This window comes from Pongo pygmaeus, chromosome 14, assembly GCF_028885625.2.
Source record: "Pongo pygmaeus isolate AG05252 chromosome 14, NHGRI_mPonPyg2-v2.0_pri, whole genome shotgun sequence".
Taxonomy (NCBI): Eukaryota; Metazoa; Chordata; class Mammalia; order Primates; family Hominidae; genus Pongo; species Pongo pygmaeus.
In genome coordinates, this window is record NC_072387.2 from 86,611,594 (window position 1) to 86,629,626 (window position 18,033).

The window sequence follows — 18,033 nt, forward strand, 5'->3', positions numbered from 1 at the left end:
GGATTTTTGCATTTGTTTCATGACCCTTAGTACCCTTATAAAAAATATCTTATCAGAATACTTTCTTCATCTAAAATTATTCCTCGGTTTCTCATCTTCTCCACAGCATGATATGAAGGTGCTTAATAATTTGTCCCCAACCTGACTCCTGTATTTACATTCAACCAATATTTTTGAACACATACTGTATGCCAAGCACAGTTCTAGAAACTGGGCATAAAGGGGCAAACAATACAAACAAAGAATTAGGGGCTATTGGGAGTAAGTCTATGATTGGGAATCGAATTTACAGTTTTAAATAGGCTTACCAGGGAATGAAGCTCTGAAGGTGATAGGGAAGTGGGCTATGTAGGTGCTGAAGTCAAGAGAGCTGTAGTTAAGAGGAAACAGTAAGTGAAGAGGTACTGAGATTTGACTGTGCCTGGAATGTCTGAGGAACAATAAGCAGGCCAGCGTCACCGGATTAGAGTGAAACAACTAGTAGAACAAAAGGTCAGAGAGGTGATGACAGCCAGTTCTGATGGGGACTTTGTAGGTCCTTCTAAGGCTTTTGGTTCTCATTCTAACATAGGAAGACACTACAGGATTCTGAAGAGACAATGACGCAATCTGTTGTACATTTTAAGAGAATCACTCTGCCACACTCAGAACATAATAAATGGGGCGAGGACAGACGTAGAACACAAGTTGGGAGGCTACTGTAATAATACAGATGAGAATGGCTGTAGCATGACCCAACCTGATACCAGTGGCAGTTTTCAGAAGTGGTTAGATTCCGGATTTATTTTGAAAGTGGAACCGACAATATTTGCTGCCGAAGTGGATGTGTGTAAAAGAAAGAGCGGAATCAAGGATGACTCCAAGATTTTTGGCCTGAGGAAACAGAAGAATGAAGTTAACTCCATGCTAAGTCAGTTAACTGGGATGGGGAAGAACATGAGGATAGCAGGTTTAGGCAGATCATCAGAAGCATAGTATTGAATATGTTACCTCCGAAATGCCTATCAGAGAGTCACGTGGAGACACAGCATAGGCTGTTGTACATATTGGTTTAAAGGTCAGAGAAGAGGTTTATAAATTTAAAAGTCATCAAAGATAAATGTCCATGAGGCTGGACCACTATGAGGAACAGAATACTTTTAAAAGATGTCAAAAACTGAGTTCTTGGCACTCCAACATTTAGAGCTCAGGAAGATGATGAGCAACCAGCAGGAGACTAAGAAAAGCAGTCAGTGGGACAAAAGAAAAATGAAGTGTAGTGTCCTGGAGGACAAGGGAAGAAAGTATTTCAAAGAAGAGCTCAATTGGGTTAAATTCAGCTGACTGCTTAAGGAAGATGACAGTTGAGGCTTGACTACTGAATTTAGCAATATGAAAGTCACAGTGTCCTCGACAAGAGCAATGTCAGTTGTGGGGTCAAAAATCTGACTGGAGTAGGTTCAAGTAGAAATGGTAAGAGAGAGAATGGAGACAGAAAGTATAGAAAGAATATGTACAGAGACTATCTAGGTGGCTAGTCCAAGACAAATACCTTTGCCTAGGGTAGTGGTAGAAGAGCCTTTTTTGTGGAGAAGAAAGAGATATAGGAGGCCTATCAAGAAAAATGCCTAGATTTCTGGCCTATGTATCAAGCATATGGTGGATGGTACTTATCATGAGAGAGATCGATCAGTGGAAGAGCATGAATTCAGTTGAGATATCATGACTGATGACTGATGTGCCTTTAACATATTTACATGAAAATGCATCAAAGAAATCTGAGTTGGAGATACAAATTTGGGGATTATGGTATGCTGATGGCTATTAAAACTCTGGGCTCAAAAGAGAATGCATATGAGAATATGTGAAGAAAGAGGTCCTAAGGCTGGGTCTTTCAGGAACTCCTATATTCAGTGGCCAGGTGGAAGGGGATGAACCTACAAAGAGATAGAAGAAACAACTAGAGGTACAAAAACAAAACAAAAAAAATAAAGAAGGGCTTAACAAATGTATACATTACAGAGAGGTGACGGGAGGGAAAAAAAAAGACTGACTACTGTTGAAAGGCCTTAGCCCACTCACTGGGTAATTGAATACAAAAGGCAAGATCATTTCCAGAGTATAGGAGGAGTGAGGTAAAATTTGAGTTTGAAAAAGAAAAATAGGGCCAGTATAAAAACAACATATATGGAAGCCCTCCATAATTCTATATACTACAGTGTTTGAAGATAAGGTCCACTATGTTGTTCACTATTCCGAAAATAAAAAATCTCTTAGAGCTAGAAAAAAATATATCCTCCTGATGAGCTTATTAGACGTTGTCAAGTAGAACTACACAACACATTGAGGTTGCTTCTCTAACGTGAGGATGAATCAAGACATCCTAAAATAACCATTTTAAAGCAGTTGCACTGAAATGAGCCAAACTACTATTTTTCTTATTATCAAAATATATGTGCTACAAAAGTCCTTAATCATTATTCTATCACTATACTCCATATAACTATAGGAGCTTTAAATTTTTACTTTATTCATTCTTACATTATCTGCTTTTTTAGCGTATGTATTCCAACTATAACCAGAAATAAGCAAATATTTCTTTAAGTTTGTCAGTTCTGGTTGGGCCTCCATGGGGAATGTCCTTGGAAACTATCATTATGAAGAAGAGTGTTAACATATTGATATCATTTTTAGATATTATTGAGAGAACTAAGAAAATACCTCCTGAACAGATGACATTTAATCGAGATTTTTTTGTGAAGCCTGCTATTGAAATTCAGGCAGAAACTATAGTTTTCTCTTTCACTTTTAGAGCAAAATCAGGTAATTTGAGAAGCAGAACATTCAAGCTATTAGTGCATATTCAAAGAATGAACATATACTTTGTTTAGGATAATTTGTTGGCCCTTTTGGACACGAATAGGTGTGGTAACATATGACTCTCAATGATTTTTAGTTTGCCTACCAGATGGAATCCTCCCCTAACACTATCTCTCACTCATCCCTGGTCTCTACTCCTGGGGTGAAGATGTCTGTTTACATACTATTTGGCACTAAAAATGCTCAAAACTTTTTAGCTACATCAAAATGTCCCTAAACAGTTGTGCCTCCTCTGTCATTAAAATGGCCATAAGAAAGTAGCCACATAAAAAGGCGCTGGTATGGCTAGGCCATCAGAAGTTCCATACAAAGGACTGAGATACAGCTTTCTTCAGTCGTAAATTGTTGAAAATAATTTTCCTTTCATTTCTTCCCTTCTTACAGAATTTTTGATTTTTTAATGAGTTATTAATTTAGTATTATTGTATTCGATTTTAGCAATGTTTCCTCTATCGCTTTTTAAAAAGAAGCATTAAAAACAAAATAAACCAAGTTAAAAAGGAAAAAAATTAGACATTAAATAATAAAATAATAAATTAAGTCAAAATCAGTATGTTCAAACAAAAAAGGACAACATTGTTGATGAACTTTACCTTAATTTTAGCAGTATATTCTCCTCTACCTCCAAACAGACCAAGACCACCAAGTAAAATATCAGTGTCGGCACTGAAACGTATAGCTTCTACTGAATGGGCAGAATAACCCCAGCCTCCTCCATGACCTAGAATATATAAATCATAATCTATGTTTTAAAAGATCCATATATATTTCAGTTGTAAGACAATATTTCCTAAACCTAAGTATACATACTTTCAAACCTGTTTACCACACTATAATCTTCTTTAGAATAAACCTTCATTACTGCTTGAGTCTCTTCCTCTGTGCTTGCAACACCCATTTTTAAGTCCTGCATAGCTGCCAAGGTATCAAGACAACCTAAAACAACAAATAAACAAAATTTAACTTCTTGAAATTAAAATGTCCTATGGTATTGATGACATTAAATGCTATGGGGATAAATTAAAATAAATAAACTCAGAATGTTGCTCCAAGCTTTAAATATCATTTCATGGAAGAATGCTTAAAACCAATACAAATTATCCCTTATCTGATTAATGATCATATTTAAACATGCCATACGACAACCTTTTACACAAAACTGGATCTCTGAAAAGTTGAAATCACTTAACCTTTGAATTCTTACAAGGTTCTTCCTTTTATGAAACTCTCCAAATTAGTTTGATTCTTAAAATACTATTTGAGGAAGACACATTAGTGTCACACAAACTTAATCAACACTAGTTTTGGATGTCTACAATAGAAACCAAAATGAAATTTGAGAAAAAAGAAACAAAGAGTTATATTTATGATACAGTAATTATATTTAGGAATATGATTTCACAACTGCAAGTGCTAGTCTTAAAATGAGTTTTTTTAAGGATCATTTTTAAAAGCAAGAAAATACATAGTTATGTAGAGTGATATAAAATTTCCAGCTACAAAATAAATATATTGCAAAAGTACTACATCTCAAAGTAATTAAATAAGAATGAAGTTGATATGCTGTGGAAAACTGTGTTATATAAGAAGAAACAGAAGACGTATATAAAATTAATTACATTTTATAGAATTTGTTATTTAAAATAATATACATTAAATATTATATATTTGAACATTTTATCATATCTTTAAAAGTTTATACATTCAAGTTGAGCAAAAACATTATTTTTAAGGGTCTACCTCTGGGAAAATTAAATAATTGGGCATACATAAATCTTTGATACCGTTAGTACAGGTCTCATGTATTGTTTTCTGTGGAATTAGCCTCTTAGAGGATTTAACTTATTTTGTATATTATTATTATTTAACAAACAAGACAGAATTACATACAAATTTAAATACTCTAAAAAAAACCCTGGACAGCACACATTAATGTGAATTAATGGTACATCAAATCGCAACCCTACCTAAAATGTGCAAAGCTGCATGAGATCGGGTAGTGAGGGCCCTTGATCCTGTTGGTAAGGCAAGTTCAGGACTTAGGATACTACATCTGGACTGCATGTCTGCTGCTGAGGGAAGCCTGGCATCAGCAACCACTGCATTGTAACACCACAGCTCTCTAGTATTTGGTCGAAACCTTTAAAGAAAAAGAATAATTACAGCACCTCAATGTGGTTTTGTTTTTAAAAAAAATTCCTAAAACATAACTGATGATACAAAGAGAATAAATAATACAGTCAGCTTAAAGAGGACAAATGTAGCTCATTATCTTCTGGATCTAAGCTAAACATATAAAAACTATATCACTAAAAGTGAAATAATTTGAAAATAGTAATGTAGATTATAATACTTAAATAATACAGAAAATAGTAATGTAGATTATAATTCTTGACTGTATAAAGTTTTGATACATACCTATAAATATGAAACTCAACAAATACCCCATTAAAAAAGTTTAAACACAAAGGACAAGTTGAAGAAAAATGTGAAGTGTACATGTGAGACAAAGCTACAATATCCTCAATGTATAAGAGCTAGAAACAATCAATTCATAGCAAAAATTGGAAAGGACATGGAATGCTATCCATAGAAAGGAGGCACAAACAGAATGGATGTGGATGTTCAACCATATGAACAAACAGTAAAAACCAATTAAAAACTATTAGGAACCCACAACATCTTCATCATCCCATTTCTCTTATCTCTTTTGTAACAAAAACTTCAAAAAACTATCTCCACTTCCCGACCTCTTTTAGGGGTTGGGAAGTGAGGGATGCAAGCTGTTGTTTAATAAATATAGAGTCTCAGTTTTCCAAGAAAAAAAAGTTCTGATGATCTATTTCACAATAACATAAATATACTAAACACTACTGACTGCAGACTTTCAAAATGATTAAGATGCTAAATTTTATACTGTATTTTTACCACAATTAAAACATTTTAAATTATTTTTAAAAAGCACTTAAAATAGCATTTGGGAGAAAATATATGATGGTAGCTTCTATAATTAGCAGCATTAATATTATTGCATTATTGCTTTTGGGAAGTTCTGTTGATCTCGTTGTTTAGGTGATCATTCTTTTCTCTCTGGTTGCTTTTAAGATTTTCCCTTGGTCTTTAGTGTTCAACAGTTTCACTAACTCTCTTGATGGTAAATAATGGAAACACATAGTTTCTAATATCCTTGGATTCAAATCTCTTTTTGGTTCTGGCAAATTCATGGTAAGAGACAAGAAGAGACTAGAAATTATCTGCCCATCCCCTCACCAAGCCCCATCCGCCCCAGATGAATGAGTATGACTGCTTCCTCTACTCTATGTTTACTTTAACTCCAAATACAAAATTCACTGTTCCCTCTACCCCTTCCTTTTCAAGTGCAACATGTGGATTCAGTAAGCCTAATTGAAACCCTACAAGAATGTGACCACATCCTCTCATTTTTTCTTTTCCCTTTCTCCTCCTGCTCGCTTTTCCTCTTTAAATGCTGAAGCCCTCAAACCTCTTCAGAAAAAGTACAGGGCACAGATCCTACTGTGGCTTGTCTTTTCTTCCCAGGCATCCCCTCAACCTTGACAAAATAAACTTCTAAAGTGATTGAGACTTACCTTAGTCATTTTACAATTCTGTGAGCCTATCTTTTAACTCAGCAATTCTACATTTTAAAAGCTAGCTTGCAGAAATACTTCCACACGTGTGTAAAACTCTGTGTGTAGATACCTGTGTATTTGTTCACTGTAGCATTGTAGGTAATATCGTAATATTAAAAAAAATCTAAAATGTTCACTGATGGGCAAACAGTTAAGTATATTTGGTATATCCAGACTACAGAATTCCACAATTTTAATAATGAAGCTGTTCTTTAAATACTGACTTGGAAAGATCTCTAAATTATTTTTGAGCAAAAATCTAACTTTTAGAGTAGGCATTTTATTTACATAAAAAGAAAAATACATGCATTTTAAAAGGTGTCAGACAATATAAATCAAACTTCATACTTGTGATCCACAGAGAAGGCTAGTGGGATTCGGTATGGGAAAAGTAACAGACATAGAGTATGACCATCCTTTTTCCTGTATGTATTTTTGTTTTGTTTTTAAAAAATAACACAAATTCACATATTATTTGTGTAAATTTGTATGTGGGAAATAAAACAGGTGTTCTTAACATTTATCTGCTCCTTATAGATGTTGTTTCAAATTACTCAGGCAAAGTTGGCTCTTAAAGAATATAAAAGGAAGCAGACGCAGGCCAGAAGGAAAGTCAAAGTAAGTTAATATTGGATGTGCAATGCATATGATAATTATAAAATTTAAATGCCCCACTGAAAAACACAAACAACACAAAGCAGCCAGAAGTCAGGATAACAGAAATTCTGATCCTGATTTAAAGAAAAATACCTCTCAGTTGTTTTACCAAAACATCTCTTAATCTCTGTTTTCCAACAATGGAGAAATTGATCAAGGAGCTGGCAAGGCATTTGAGATCATCTGTCCCATTGTTACTACCATAAGTGAAAAAGACAAGGTTCAACCAGCTGAATATCATACTTGAGAGTTCTGTTAAGACCCCAGGGAAATGGTTCTAGTTCAATTAAGTTTTTACCATTAGACTTAGTTATACTGTTATTGCTAACTTAGTGAACGCATCCAGAAACAGATTCCACATGCCAATTTTTACTTTTGTTTTGCTAATGCAAATTTACTTCATTTAAAAATAAAACATGTAAGAACTACAAAATAATAAAACATCAATTTACACCTAAGTCCAAACCAGAGCCTGCTCTTTGGTAACTAAGTCTCTTGAACATTGACTTCTAATCAGTAAGTAACTGCAGCCAATTCTATCTTTACATCTATTCTCTCTATCCCCTCCATTCTACCCCACTGTGACCATTCTAACTTTGGTTCTTAATACCTCATGTCTTCATAAGAATGATCACAAAAGACCACTCAGCCATAGTCTCTTGTTATTTCATCTACCCCGCACAATGCTGCCAGGGAGATGTAATTGATTTGAGATGTACTCAACTCAATACTGGCCACTATGCCTTCTCATAAAATGCACAAATAAGACAGTAAGCTGGCCAGCAACCTGGGAAGCGCAGCAGTCTCTTCACTCTGAATGCAAGCCTCATGATTAATCTCTATTTTGGAACACAGAAGAAAATTACCAAGGAGTTGGCAAGGCATTTGAGATGATCTATCCCATTGCCACCACATGGCCTCTTAGAACTTGGCTGTCTGATGAGAATGCAATCAGGCATGGGTAGAAGAAGGAAGACAGAGAAAAAGTCTCCTCACTCACACCACTTCAACCTTTCAACTTACTGGAATCTTGCCTTCTAAGGCTGGCCGCAAAAGGAAAGAAGTGCTCAGCCCTGTGATGAGCCACTGTGGTGATGGCAGGGTACACCTCCTATTAGTATCCAAAGCTAGAAACGCTAAGAAGGGTAACTTATTTTTTCATTTTGTATATAAAGCACCACAATAAATTTTTTTTTCTTTTTTTTTTTTTGAGACGGAGTCTCACCCAGGCTGGAGTGCAGTGGCGCCATCTCGGCTCACTGCAAATTCCGCCTCCTAGGTTCACGCCATTCTCCTGCCTCAGCTTCCCGAGTAGCTGGGACTACAGGTGCCCGCCACCACGCCCAGCTAATTTTTTGTATTTTTAGTAGAGACGGGGTTTCACCGTGTTAGCCAGGATGATCTCGATCTCCTAACCTCGTGATCTGCCTGCCTTGGCCTCCCAAAGTGCTGGGATTACAGGCGTGAGCACCGCGCCCGGCCCAGCACCACAATAAATTTTAAACAAATGCAACATAATAATTTCTTGAGTTTCTTTTGTGCCTTATTTATCTGTACGTTTTAATAATTTCCAGAATGCATATAATCCTGTATATTTCTCTACCAGTAAGAGTGTTTTTTAATGCACATTCTTAAAGGGCAAGCTCAATTATTTTCTTTATTTTTTATTGTCTTTGGCATCATTTCCTCCTCATAGTAATAATTATGAGAACAAAAAATAGAATGAATTCTATACAATATAAACACGATTGATGACAGACTAAAAATAACAACAGAAGTCTCAACAGTAAAATTAATAATTATAATGATAATAGCAAACACTTCTATGGCACCTACTATGCATCTCTGTAGTACTAGCATCCCCATTTCATAAATGAGAAAACTGAGGCACACAGTCAAAGTAACTTCTCCAGGGTGACACAGAAAGCAAGTTGTGGAGCTGGGATACACCTAGGTAGCGTTGCTCAAAATGCATGCTCTTAACCACTATGCTACACTGTAAAGGTCCCTGTGAATCACTGAGACAGAATTGCAGTTATGAGATAAACAGCAGAGTACTCATGTGTGAAAAGTCCGCCTGTAAATAAAGTTTATATTACCATAAGAGTATAACTGCATCAAAACTTATTTACTACTCTGTTTTATGAACTGAGATGCTTACCTCCAAATTACATCATATACAGGATCAAGACACACACCAAATCCTTGCAGATCCTCTTGTTCTGAGTCATTAAAAGTTTTACAACTCCCATCCACTTTATTTATCAGAAGGCATTTAAATGGAGGAGGTTCTGATATAGAAGCAGGTACCAAGCCTTAAGAAAAAAATATTTATATATAATTTTCATATATATTACCCTTTTATATTCTCCAAAACCCATAAAGTAATATTATCTCCATTTCTCAGATGAATAAGCAGAGAACAAAAAAGGCTAAGTAATTAAAAAATCTTTAAGTGGGAGAATTAGGACTAAAATCTCAAGATGTCTAAATCCACAACACATGCTCCTAATCTCTTGCTATACTACTCTATTATATAATTATTCACAGTATCATGGACACAGTATAGATTGATACCTTGGTCTTCGTGAAATTTCAAAGTTTGATTTATATAACCTCCCATAAAAATTAATTTCTAACATTTATTTAGCAAGAAACAATGCATAAAACTCTCTTACTCTAATATGGATTTTATCCTACTAGAATTTAGTTTATAGTTCTACCACTGTCTAGCTCACAAATACTGTGGTTTCCAGATCTCCCAATTATTCCATTCTTTCAGCACATAGACACATATAAACAGAGACATTTACAGGCTTTGTTTAAATTTCTTTGAGCAGAAAGGAAACAAAAAGCTACAAAAGTACATTTCATTACAGGGAAAGATAAACCATTTACTATCAATCAAGACAAGAGTTTGGAAGGGGCATTTGTTTATTTCTGGTATTACCTATTATGTGTTTACTGGCAAAAATTTCTGATGTAGCAAGTACATGAGAATTAATAAGTGCTTCATCAATTCGTAAAAAAGTCTGGTCCCCACTTGCACCTATCCAAGTAGCTTTTCTTCCATATTTTGATCCAATGTTAGGCATGGGAGCTGGCTTTGCATTCCAATATGGCATATCCAAAATTGGTCTGCCCAGTTGTCCTTTCTAAAAGATTAAATAAACCATATTAGCAATATTGCTGTGTAAACAATCTAATTTTCATAAAGTTAAGGAGGCAGTAGATAAAAATCAATCTATGAAACCTTATTTTTCACCAATTGTTAGTTTGGGTTTTTAAAATAAATACAATATGTAAGAAATTTGGACCAAATATTTATAAAGTAATAAAACAATTTCTATTATTCCTGGAAAGTCTTATAAAGTGCATTTTTTTTAAAAAAAGTTTTGAAATATTTTCCATGCAAGAAGTATCTCCAAAATACTTTGTCTTCACCTACATTTAAATGAAAAGTACAATAAATACACACAATGTTAAAATATTAGTATTCCAAATTGTTCATTTAAAAAGTCACTTTGACATAGTAAGCTGATAGTATAAAAGAAAGTCACTATTGAACTCATATAATCTGAGAATATCCAAGTAAAAAGACCAAAATAAATACTGAAACTGTGAATACAATTAGAAAAATATGTAATGTTGTTTTCACATGATATGTCCCTAAGTTATTTCATTTATGTTTTAAAATAAACAGCACAATCAATGGTAAGGTATGATGTTTTAATAACTATTAACCAGTTTAAAAGTATGGCTGTCTATAGGGACCTGGTCAGGTAAGAGTTTAATTTAAAAAGGAATAGGAAGTTTCTCACTAGTAAGCCTGTAGCTGAAAAAGAAGAAAAGAAGGCTGACATTGACTCAGTAGATATTCCTCCACCCCTGGCTCAGGACCTCTCTCCCCCCAACAGCATTCTGGAACAAGGGAGCCTGGAGCACTGCAAACACTCTGGTCACGTTGTCATCCAACCACCAGGTAGCACAGCAAGAAAACACAGCCACAAACTAACTGTGGAAGCAACTGAGCTTCAATCCCTGGACAGAACCAGGGAAGGAAACATGGCAAGCACATGATTAGAGAAGCAGCCAAAAGATTCAACATTTATTTCTCACACTCTTTTAAGATCTGTCCTTATTTTTTGACAAAAATAAGAGAGCACAAAAATGTAAACAGGGGCCAGGTGCAGTGGCTCACGCCTGTAATCCCAGCACTTCGGGAGGCCGAGGTGGGAGGATCACCTGAGGTCAGGTGTTTGAGACCGGCCTGGCCAACATGGTGAAACCTCGTCTCTACTAAAAATACGAAAATTAGCTGGGCATGGTGGCATGGGCCTGTAATCCCAGCTACTCGGGAGGCTGAGGCATAAGAATTGCTTGAATTTGGGAGCCAGAGGTTTCAGTGAGCTGAGATCATCATGCCACTACACTCTAGCCTGGATGACAGAGCGAAACTCTGTCTCAAAAAGAAAAAAAAAAGTAAATAGTGAGCAAAATATATCATATTCAGGGATATACTCTGCTTTTGGAGGAAAAATAAGTTAGTTATCTTTTTCATTGACTATTGAAATAAATATGTATTCCCTTACTACCAACTAATATGAAGAAAAGCAGTCCAAAAATGTGTTAGATACCTGGACAACCCCGTAAGGACCAGAATGTGGTTTAAATAAGCTACATTTAAATTCATAAAAGTTCACAACTAGGACTGCTGGGACTGGAGGACAATGACTGTCTGACTCCAAATCTTATCACTCACATAACCACCTCAAAAGACACAAAAATATGCTGTGCAAACAAATCTACATGTGACTCAAACCTTCAGCAGTGAAAGGAGACAGTGGGTGTCATGATCTCTATGTTTCCTGTAAGCAGAAGAGCCAAATTCCAAGAGTTCTCTCCACCCACCCGCTACTGCAAACCTGAGCATGTGCAAAGCACGAAAGGGGAAGTTCTTAAGAAGGAGAACAGAGGCATGTGGAGAAGTTAGAAAAAGCACAGGGAAACACATGCCCCCAAAAAGAAAGTTAACCTTCAATGCCAAAATACTAAATATGGATCCAAACGTTGAGGATCAGAGCACCAACTAAAGGCAAAGGAACTTGGAAGTAAGCAGGACCATTCCTCACCCATCAGACTGGCACAAATTAAAGGTACCACAACACATTCTGTTGGCAATTCTGTGGAAAACAGGCAATCTCGTACACTGTTAGTGTGAAAGCAAAATACAGGAGAATTGTTAATATCTCACAAAACTACATAGGCATTAACCTTCAACACAGTAATCTCACTTCTAGGAATTTATCTCAAAGATACACCTCTAACAATATTCACTACTATCATTACAAAGTATTGGAAACAGCATAAATATACAAACATAAGAAACTGAATGAATAAACCCATATATACACACAATGGGGTATTACATGGAGGTAAAAAAAATGAAGAGCTTTATGAACTGATATGGAGTGATTTTTAGAAGAGATGCTGAAGCGAAAAGAGCAAAGTGCAAAAGAGCATATATAGGCTATTACCTTTAAAAAACGGGAAAGGGGAAATATATATATTTATGTACAGTCGCATGTCACTTAATGACAGGGATATGTTCTGAAATATGTGTCATTAGGTGATTCTGTGATGCTGCGAACATCAGAGTGGACTTATACAAACCTAGACGGTATAGTCTACTACATACTTAGGCGATATGGTGTAGCCTATTGCTCCTAGGCTACCAACCTGTACAGCATGCTGGTGTACTAAATACTGTAGGCAACTGTAACCCTTTAGTAAGTATTTCTGCATGTAAACATAGAAAAGGTACTTATTATAATCAAAGTACTTATTATAATCTTATGGGAACACCTTAGCATATGCAGTCCATCACTGACCAAAATACTGTTACACAGTGCATAACTGTGTATACACATATATACATATATGGAGAGAGATATATATATAGTGTGTCTGCACGTTTATATATCTTCACAAGAAAAAACACAGGAAGAATAAACTGTAAAACAATGACATTCATTACCTCTAAGTGTGGAGTGAAAGGTGTGGGGAGGCAGGAATGTCAAGGATATGGGAGGAAGTGACACCTCTTGAGGACACAATTTTTGTATAACTTAACTTTTAGCAACATGTAAATGTTCTATATATTTTAAAAATGAAATAAAACTTAATCAAAGGATAGGGTGAGGGGAATCTTAAACTGAAACAAATGAGCCCCACTCTATTCCAAAGGAATCACAATTTCCACTGAAAGGGAGTGAGAGAGAGAATCCAGGCCACTTATGGACAGTGCTTGACTATACACCTTCAGACTTGGGGTGGGGAGCAGGTGGGAGGTGAAAGAGCAAGAATGACCTTTCAGTGAGTTTGTTTTTTTGAACTTGTACAGGCAAAGCAAATATAAAACTATTTTAGACATATTTGGGGACTAAGTGAGAAATAAATATATTGATGTTGTTGAGAGGAAAGATTCTTACTGAGGAAGAAAGAACATAAATATAGAACAGGACAGGTAAGAAAGAACCTTGTGGGAATGGATTGGAAGTAGAAGTCACAGTGTGGGCTTGTTTTTCTTTCTTTCTTTTTGAGACAGGATCTTGCTCTGCTGTCAGGCTGGAGGGCAATGATGGAATCACGGCTCTTACTACAGCCTCGACCTCCAGGGCTCAAGTGATTCTCCTACCTCAACCTCCTGAGCAGCTAGGACCACTGGCACGTGCCACGACACCCAGCTAATTTTTTAAATAGAGATGGGGTCTCACTATGTTGTCCAGGCTGGTCTCAAACTCCTGGGCTTGAGTGATCCTCCTGCACTAGCCTGCCAAAGTGCTGGGATTATAGGTATGAGCCACCACATCTGGCCTATGATTTCTAAAATACATACATATATGTGGACATATAAATATATGTGTACTAGAGAACCAAAGACGTCCTGTAGCAATGAACACTTCTAGTACCCAGTTAGTGTCTAATACTATTCCCCACTAAAAAGAATCAGGGTTCTTGGAGAAATGGCTAATTCTAGGACTCATACAGGGCCTCTACAAGATAAACCCTGAACAACTTGTTATGCTGGAAAGAAAGGAAGTACTCCAAAAAATGAAGGGGCATGTCACAAGAATACAGGAGCCAGCTTGAAGGGGCTCCTGCTGGCCAAATCGGAAATAATCTAAGCACCCAAATAATTAAAGATGATAATGAAGAAAATACAAATACCTGAGTCTATACCAATAATAAGTAGAAAAACAAGTAAACAGGAAAGGAGGGCTCTTGCTTAGAGTAAAAGGCAAAGTGCCTACTGGAGTTGAAAAAAAAATCACCATTTTTTAAACATTACAGTAAAGACTAGCTCAGGAAAGAATGATCAATGGATGCTAAATCTAGAGGGAAATTTTGATGAGAAGCAGGCATCTTTAAAGTGTCAACCTACAGGCTCCTTATAGTTTCAAATGAGAAACAGTACAGAAATCAGACATTTGATCAGGTGATCAAAATGTCCATAATCAATGAGGAGCAGATGGACATTCTGAGCCTTCAGATGTGATGCAGTGAGGGCAAACACAACATCACTTACAGAGTATCTTGGCCTGGGTGCACAACCTGCATCTAAACATTAGGACATATCAGAGAAACAAAAATGAGGAGGATTCTATTTTTCAAAACAGTACTATAAACTCTTCAAAAATGTCAACGTCATAATAGACAATACATAGCTGTAGAAATGTTACAGATTAAAGGAGACTAAAGACACACAACAAGCAAATGTAATGCCTGATGCTAGATTGGAGGGGAAAGAAATGCCAAAAAATAATTATTAGGTCAATTCACAAAATACAAACTGAAGTATGTAGGAGGTAACGGGCCATAATGTACACAAGACATTCTCTAAGAATTTGAGGAAAAAAAATGTTTTATATACATACGTACACACACACATTTGTGCATACACACACACTGTGTGTGTGAGAGAGAACAGCCACATGTGCAATAATACAGCAAATGCTGGATCAAAATCTTAACAATAGGTGAATCTGGCTAAAGACACTAACCAGATATTCTACACACTGTTCTTAGTTGTGCAATCTTTCTGTAAGTTTGAAACCATTTTCAAATAAAATATTTTAAGTACACATTAACAGTTTTTAAAAAATCAAAAGCTGTAAATGTCATCTCAGACACTTAGGTTCGAGAGTTCTTAGTAATTACCCACGTCAGAAATGGTACAAGAGTATTAGTACAGTCTCGCAAAGATTTTTCTTGATATCTACTATGCCCAGACTACACAAAATTCTTAGAGCATTTTCACTCTTTAAGCTTTGGTGCAGAGAGAGGGAGAGAATGCGCACAAGCGCCTATGTAACAAACAGGCGGATAGACTCAGAGGGTGGAAAAGGAAAAAAGAAAGTATAATTTTAAACAAATCGAATTAAAAAACTAGGCTTTTAAAAGGTTACAAAATAGCATAGTTCTATATGTTAAGAAAAATCCATCTCTAAAAGTTAGATGAGAAATAACCTTTCATATGACAGAATTAGCTCTATTGAATGCTTAAAGGACTTTAATCTGAAATAAACATGTCCAATTCTAACAAAGTTGTTAAATTCAATAAATTCTAATGCTGAGCTAGAGAGGAAAATTACTTCAAAGAATATCATCCAGGTTTAGTGTGTGTTGGGGATGAAGGCATGAAATATGCATATGTAACAATTATAATATAATTGTTATATTATATTCTGGAAACAAAAAATAGCTAAATAGGCAAATTATAAGGCAATGGTATAATGCAATATTATTAATGTTTTAAACATTCCTTACAGAAAAACTTCCAAATGTGAAGACCTGTCCATCCATTAAAAGTACTGCCGTATGGTTGCTGCCTGCAGTGACTTGTGTGCTAGGGCCTGGTAATGCTTGAACAAGAGTGGGACATCCCCTAGGTTAAAAAAAAAAAAAAGTAAGTCAATTTCTTACAAAACTCAACTGAAATAAAAACAATAAGTAAACAATGCAATAAGGAGTAGAAAAGATAAAAGGCGCTAATAAGAATATTCAGTAAACATTTAAGTGCTAAACAACTCTCTCCATTCCAGGTACTAGGTAAACAAAGATGAAAAAGACAGTTGCTGACTTTAAGGAGATCATCAAAAAGATCTTCTAAATGTAATTACCCTAATTATAGACACATAATAATTTCTGAAAAACTGGTGCTAAATTTATTTTTAATCTGGTACTCTGTATACTGACTGGCCTGTTAGAGATCTTTATAAATATTTATTGGATGAAATAAAAATCATATAATGCCTTAACAGAAATTCAATCCAGGAACTAGATGAAATAATTTTATGATCCTCTTTTCTAACTTTTCTCACTAAGCTGTAAGTTTAGAACTTAGACTCATAGTTCATGAGTCAAAATACAGTATCATGAGAGGCATTAGAGCAGTGACTACAAGCTCAGGCTTTAAAGCTAGAGCGGCTGGGTGTGAATCCTGGCTCCCCAACTTAATAATAATGCGACCAGACTTCAAACAAATTTTTCATTCTTTCTGTATTTCAGTTTTCTCTTTATCACATGGAGAATACTAACAAACAGTGTCTACCCCCACAGAGTTCCTGTGAACAATAAAGAGGCCCACACATGTCAAGTGCTTGGATCAGTGTCTGGCACACAGTTAACACTCAATGAACAATAACTATTATGATAAATGACATCCTAGTATCCTTTCCTACTTTTAACAGCCATTTTTAGTAACCATTATCTGTAATTAGAAACACAACCATTATAGAAATAGTCCACACATAGTAGGAGAGCTCTGCTTTTGAGACAATGTAATTATGACACTTTAAATTTTAAAAATTATACAGAATATATATTTTTAGTGATTATTGAGACTGTAATGAAAAATGAATTGGAAAAGGGCAAGACTGGCAGCTGGAAACCTAGTTAAGAAAATTTTATAGTAGTTTGGGTAATTTATGATGAAAGCCTTAACTAGGAGCAGTGCAGAGTGAAAGAGATGGTGACTTTGATAGCTATGTAAGGAACAGAATTGACGAAACTTGGCAGATGATCGATATGGGGCAAGGAAGATTTCTTTTGCTTAATCAACAGAGTAGATAGTGGTAATATTCACTTAAGCTATGAGAATGAATAAGATCTAGGAAGACTCTATGAGAGAGAAAAGAAGAGATCCTAATTTCCCTTATGAGTCTCTTCTAATATTTTAGATATAGACTGAGGAAGAACAGCTCACAGACATCTAGAATAAACCACACAGAAAGAAAGAACTCAAGGAGACTCATTGGAGGAGTAGGTTTCAAGCGTGGAAAATAAAGTACATGCCAAATGCTCTAAGGAGACGTACAACTAGCCACTTGATTTAGCAGAAGGAGGTCTCTTTGGTGGAAGCAGGCACCACAATGCAGTAGATAAGGAGTCAGAGAATACACAAAGTAGCTCTAAGTATCCCAGCACTAAGGGGAAAAAGAAAGGAGAGCCAGCAGCTAAAGGAAAAATGAAGCTGAAGGAGAGGATTTTTTATTTTAATGATAGAGATTTGAGGAAGTTTAAAAGGTGACTCAAAATAAAGACGCTAAAGATAAAGGTTAGAGGGAAGACAGGAAACAGAAATAGATCTCTAAGGAAAAGGCAGCTAGGTTTCATAGCATGGACACGACAGGTTCCTCTTTAATTGTAACAAGAGGAAAGAAGCAGAGAAGTGGTATGGATGGAAGTAGGTTTGCAGGGTTGGTGGGCTGAATAATTTCTTATATCTGTTGCAATGTACATGGAGGTCCTATGCTAAAAGGAGGAAACAGGTGAGTGGAGAGTTTGAAGATTCAAGAAAAGGTGT

General features: G+C 35.8%; 1 protein-coding gene across 28 annotated transcripts in view; it reads right to left on the reverse strand.

Annotated features, from left to right (window-relative positions):
* The window catches only part of MYCBP2 (MYC binding protein 2), a 275,983-nt gene that overhangs the window by 150,970 nt on the left and 106,980 nt on the right, over positions 1–18,033 (reverse strand). For all 28 annotated transcript variants that reach the window (XM_063650979.1, XM_063650974.1, XM_054446938.2 and 25 more), the window contains 6 exons: positions 15,996–16,113; positions 10,117–10,321; positions 9,328–9,481; positions 4,827–4,999; positions 3,670–3,795; positions 3,453–3,580 (listed from right to left, as the gene is read on the reverse strand). In XM_063650979.1, the coding sequence (XP_063507049.1) occupies positions 3,453–3,580; positions 3,670–3,795; positions 4,827–4,999; positions 9,328–9,481; positions 10,117–10,321; positions 15,996–16,113 (904 nt within the window). The remainder of the gene's footprint in view (positions 1–3,452; positions 3,581–3,669; positions 3,796–4,826; positions 5,000–9,327; positions 9,482–10,116; positions 10,322–15,995; positions 16,114–18,033) is intronic.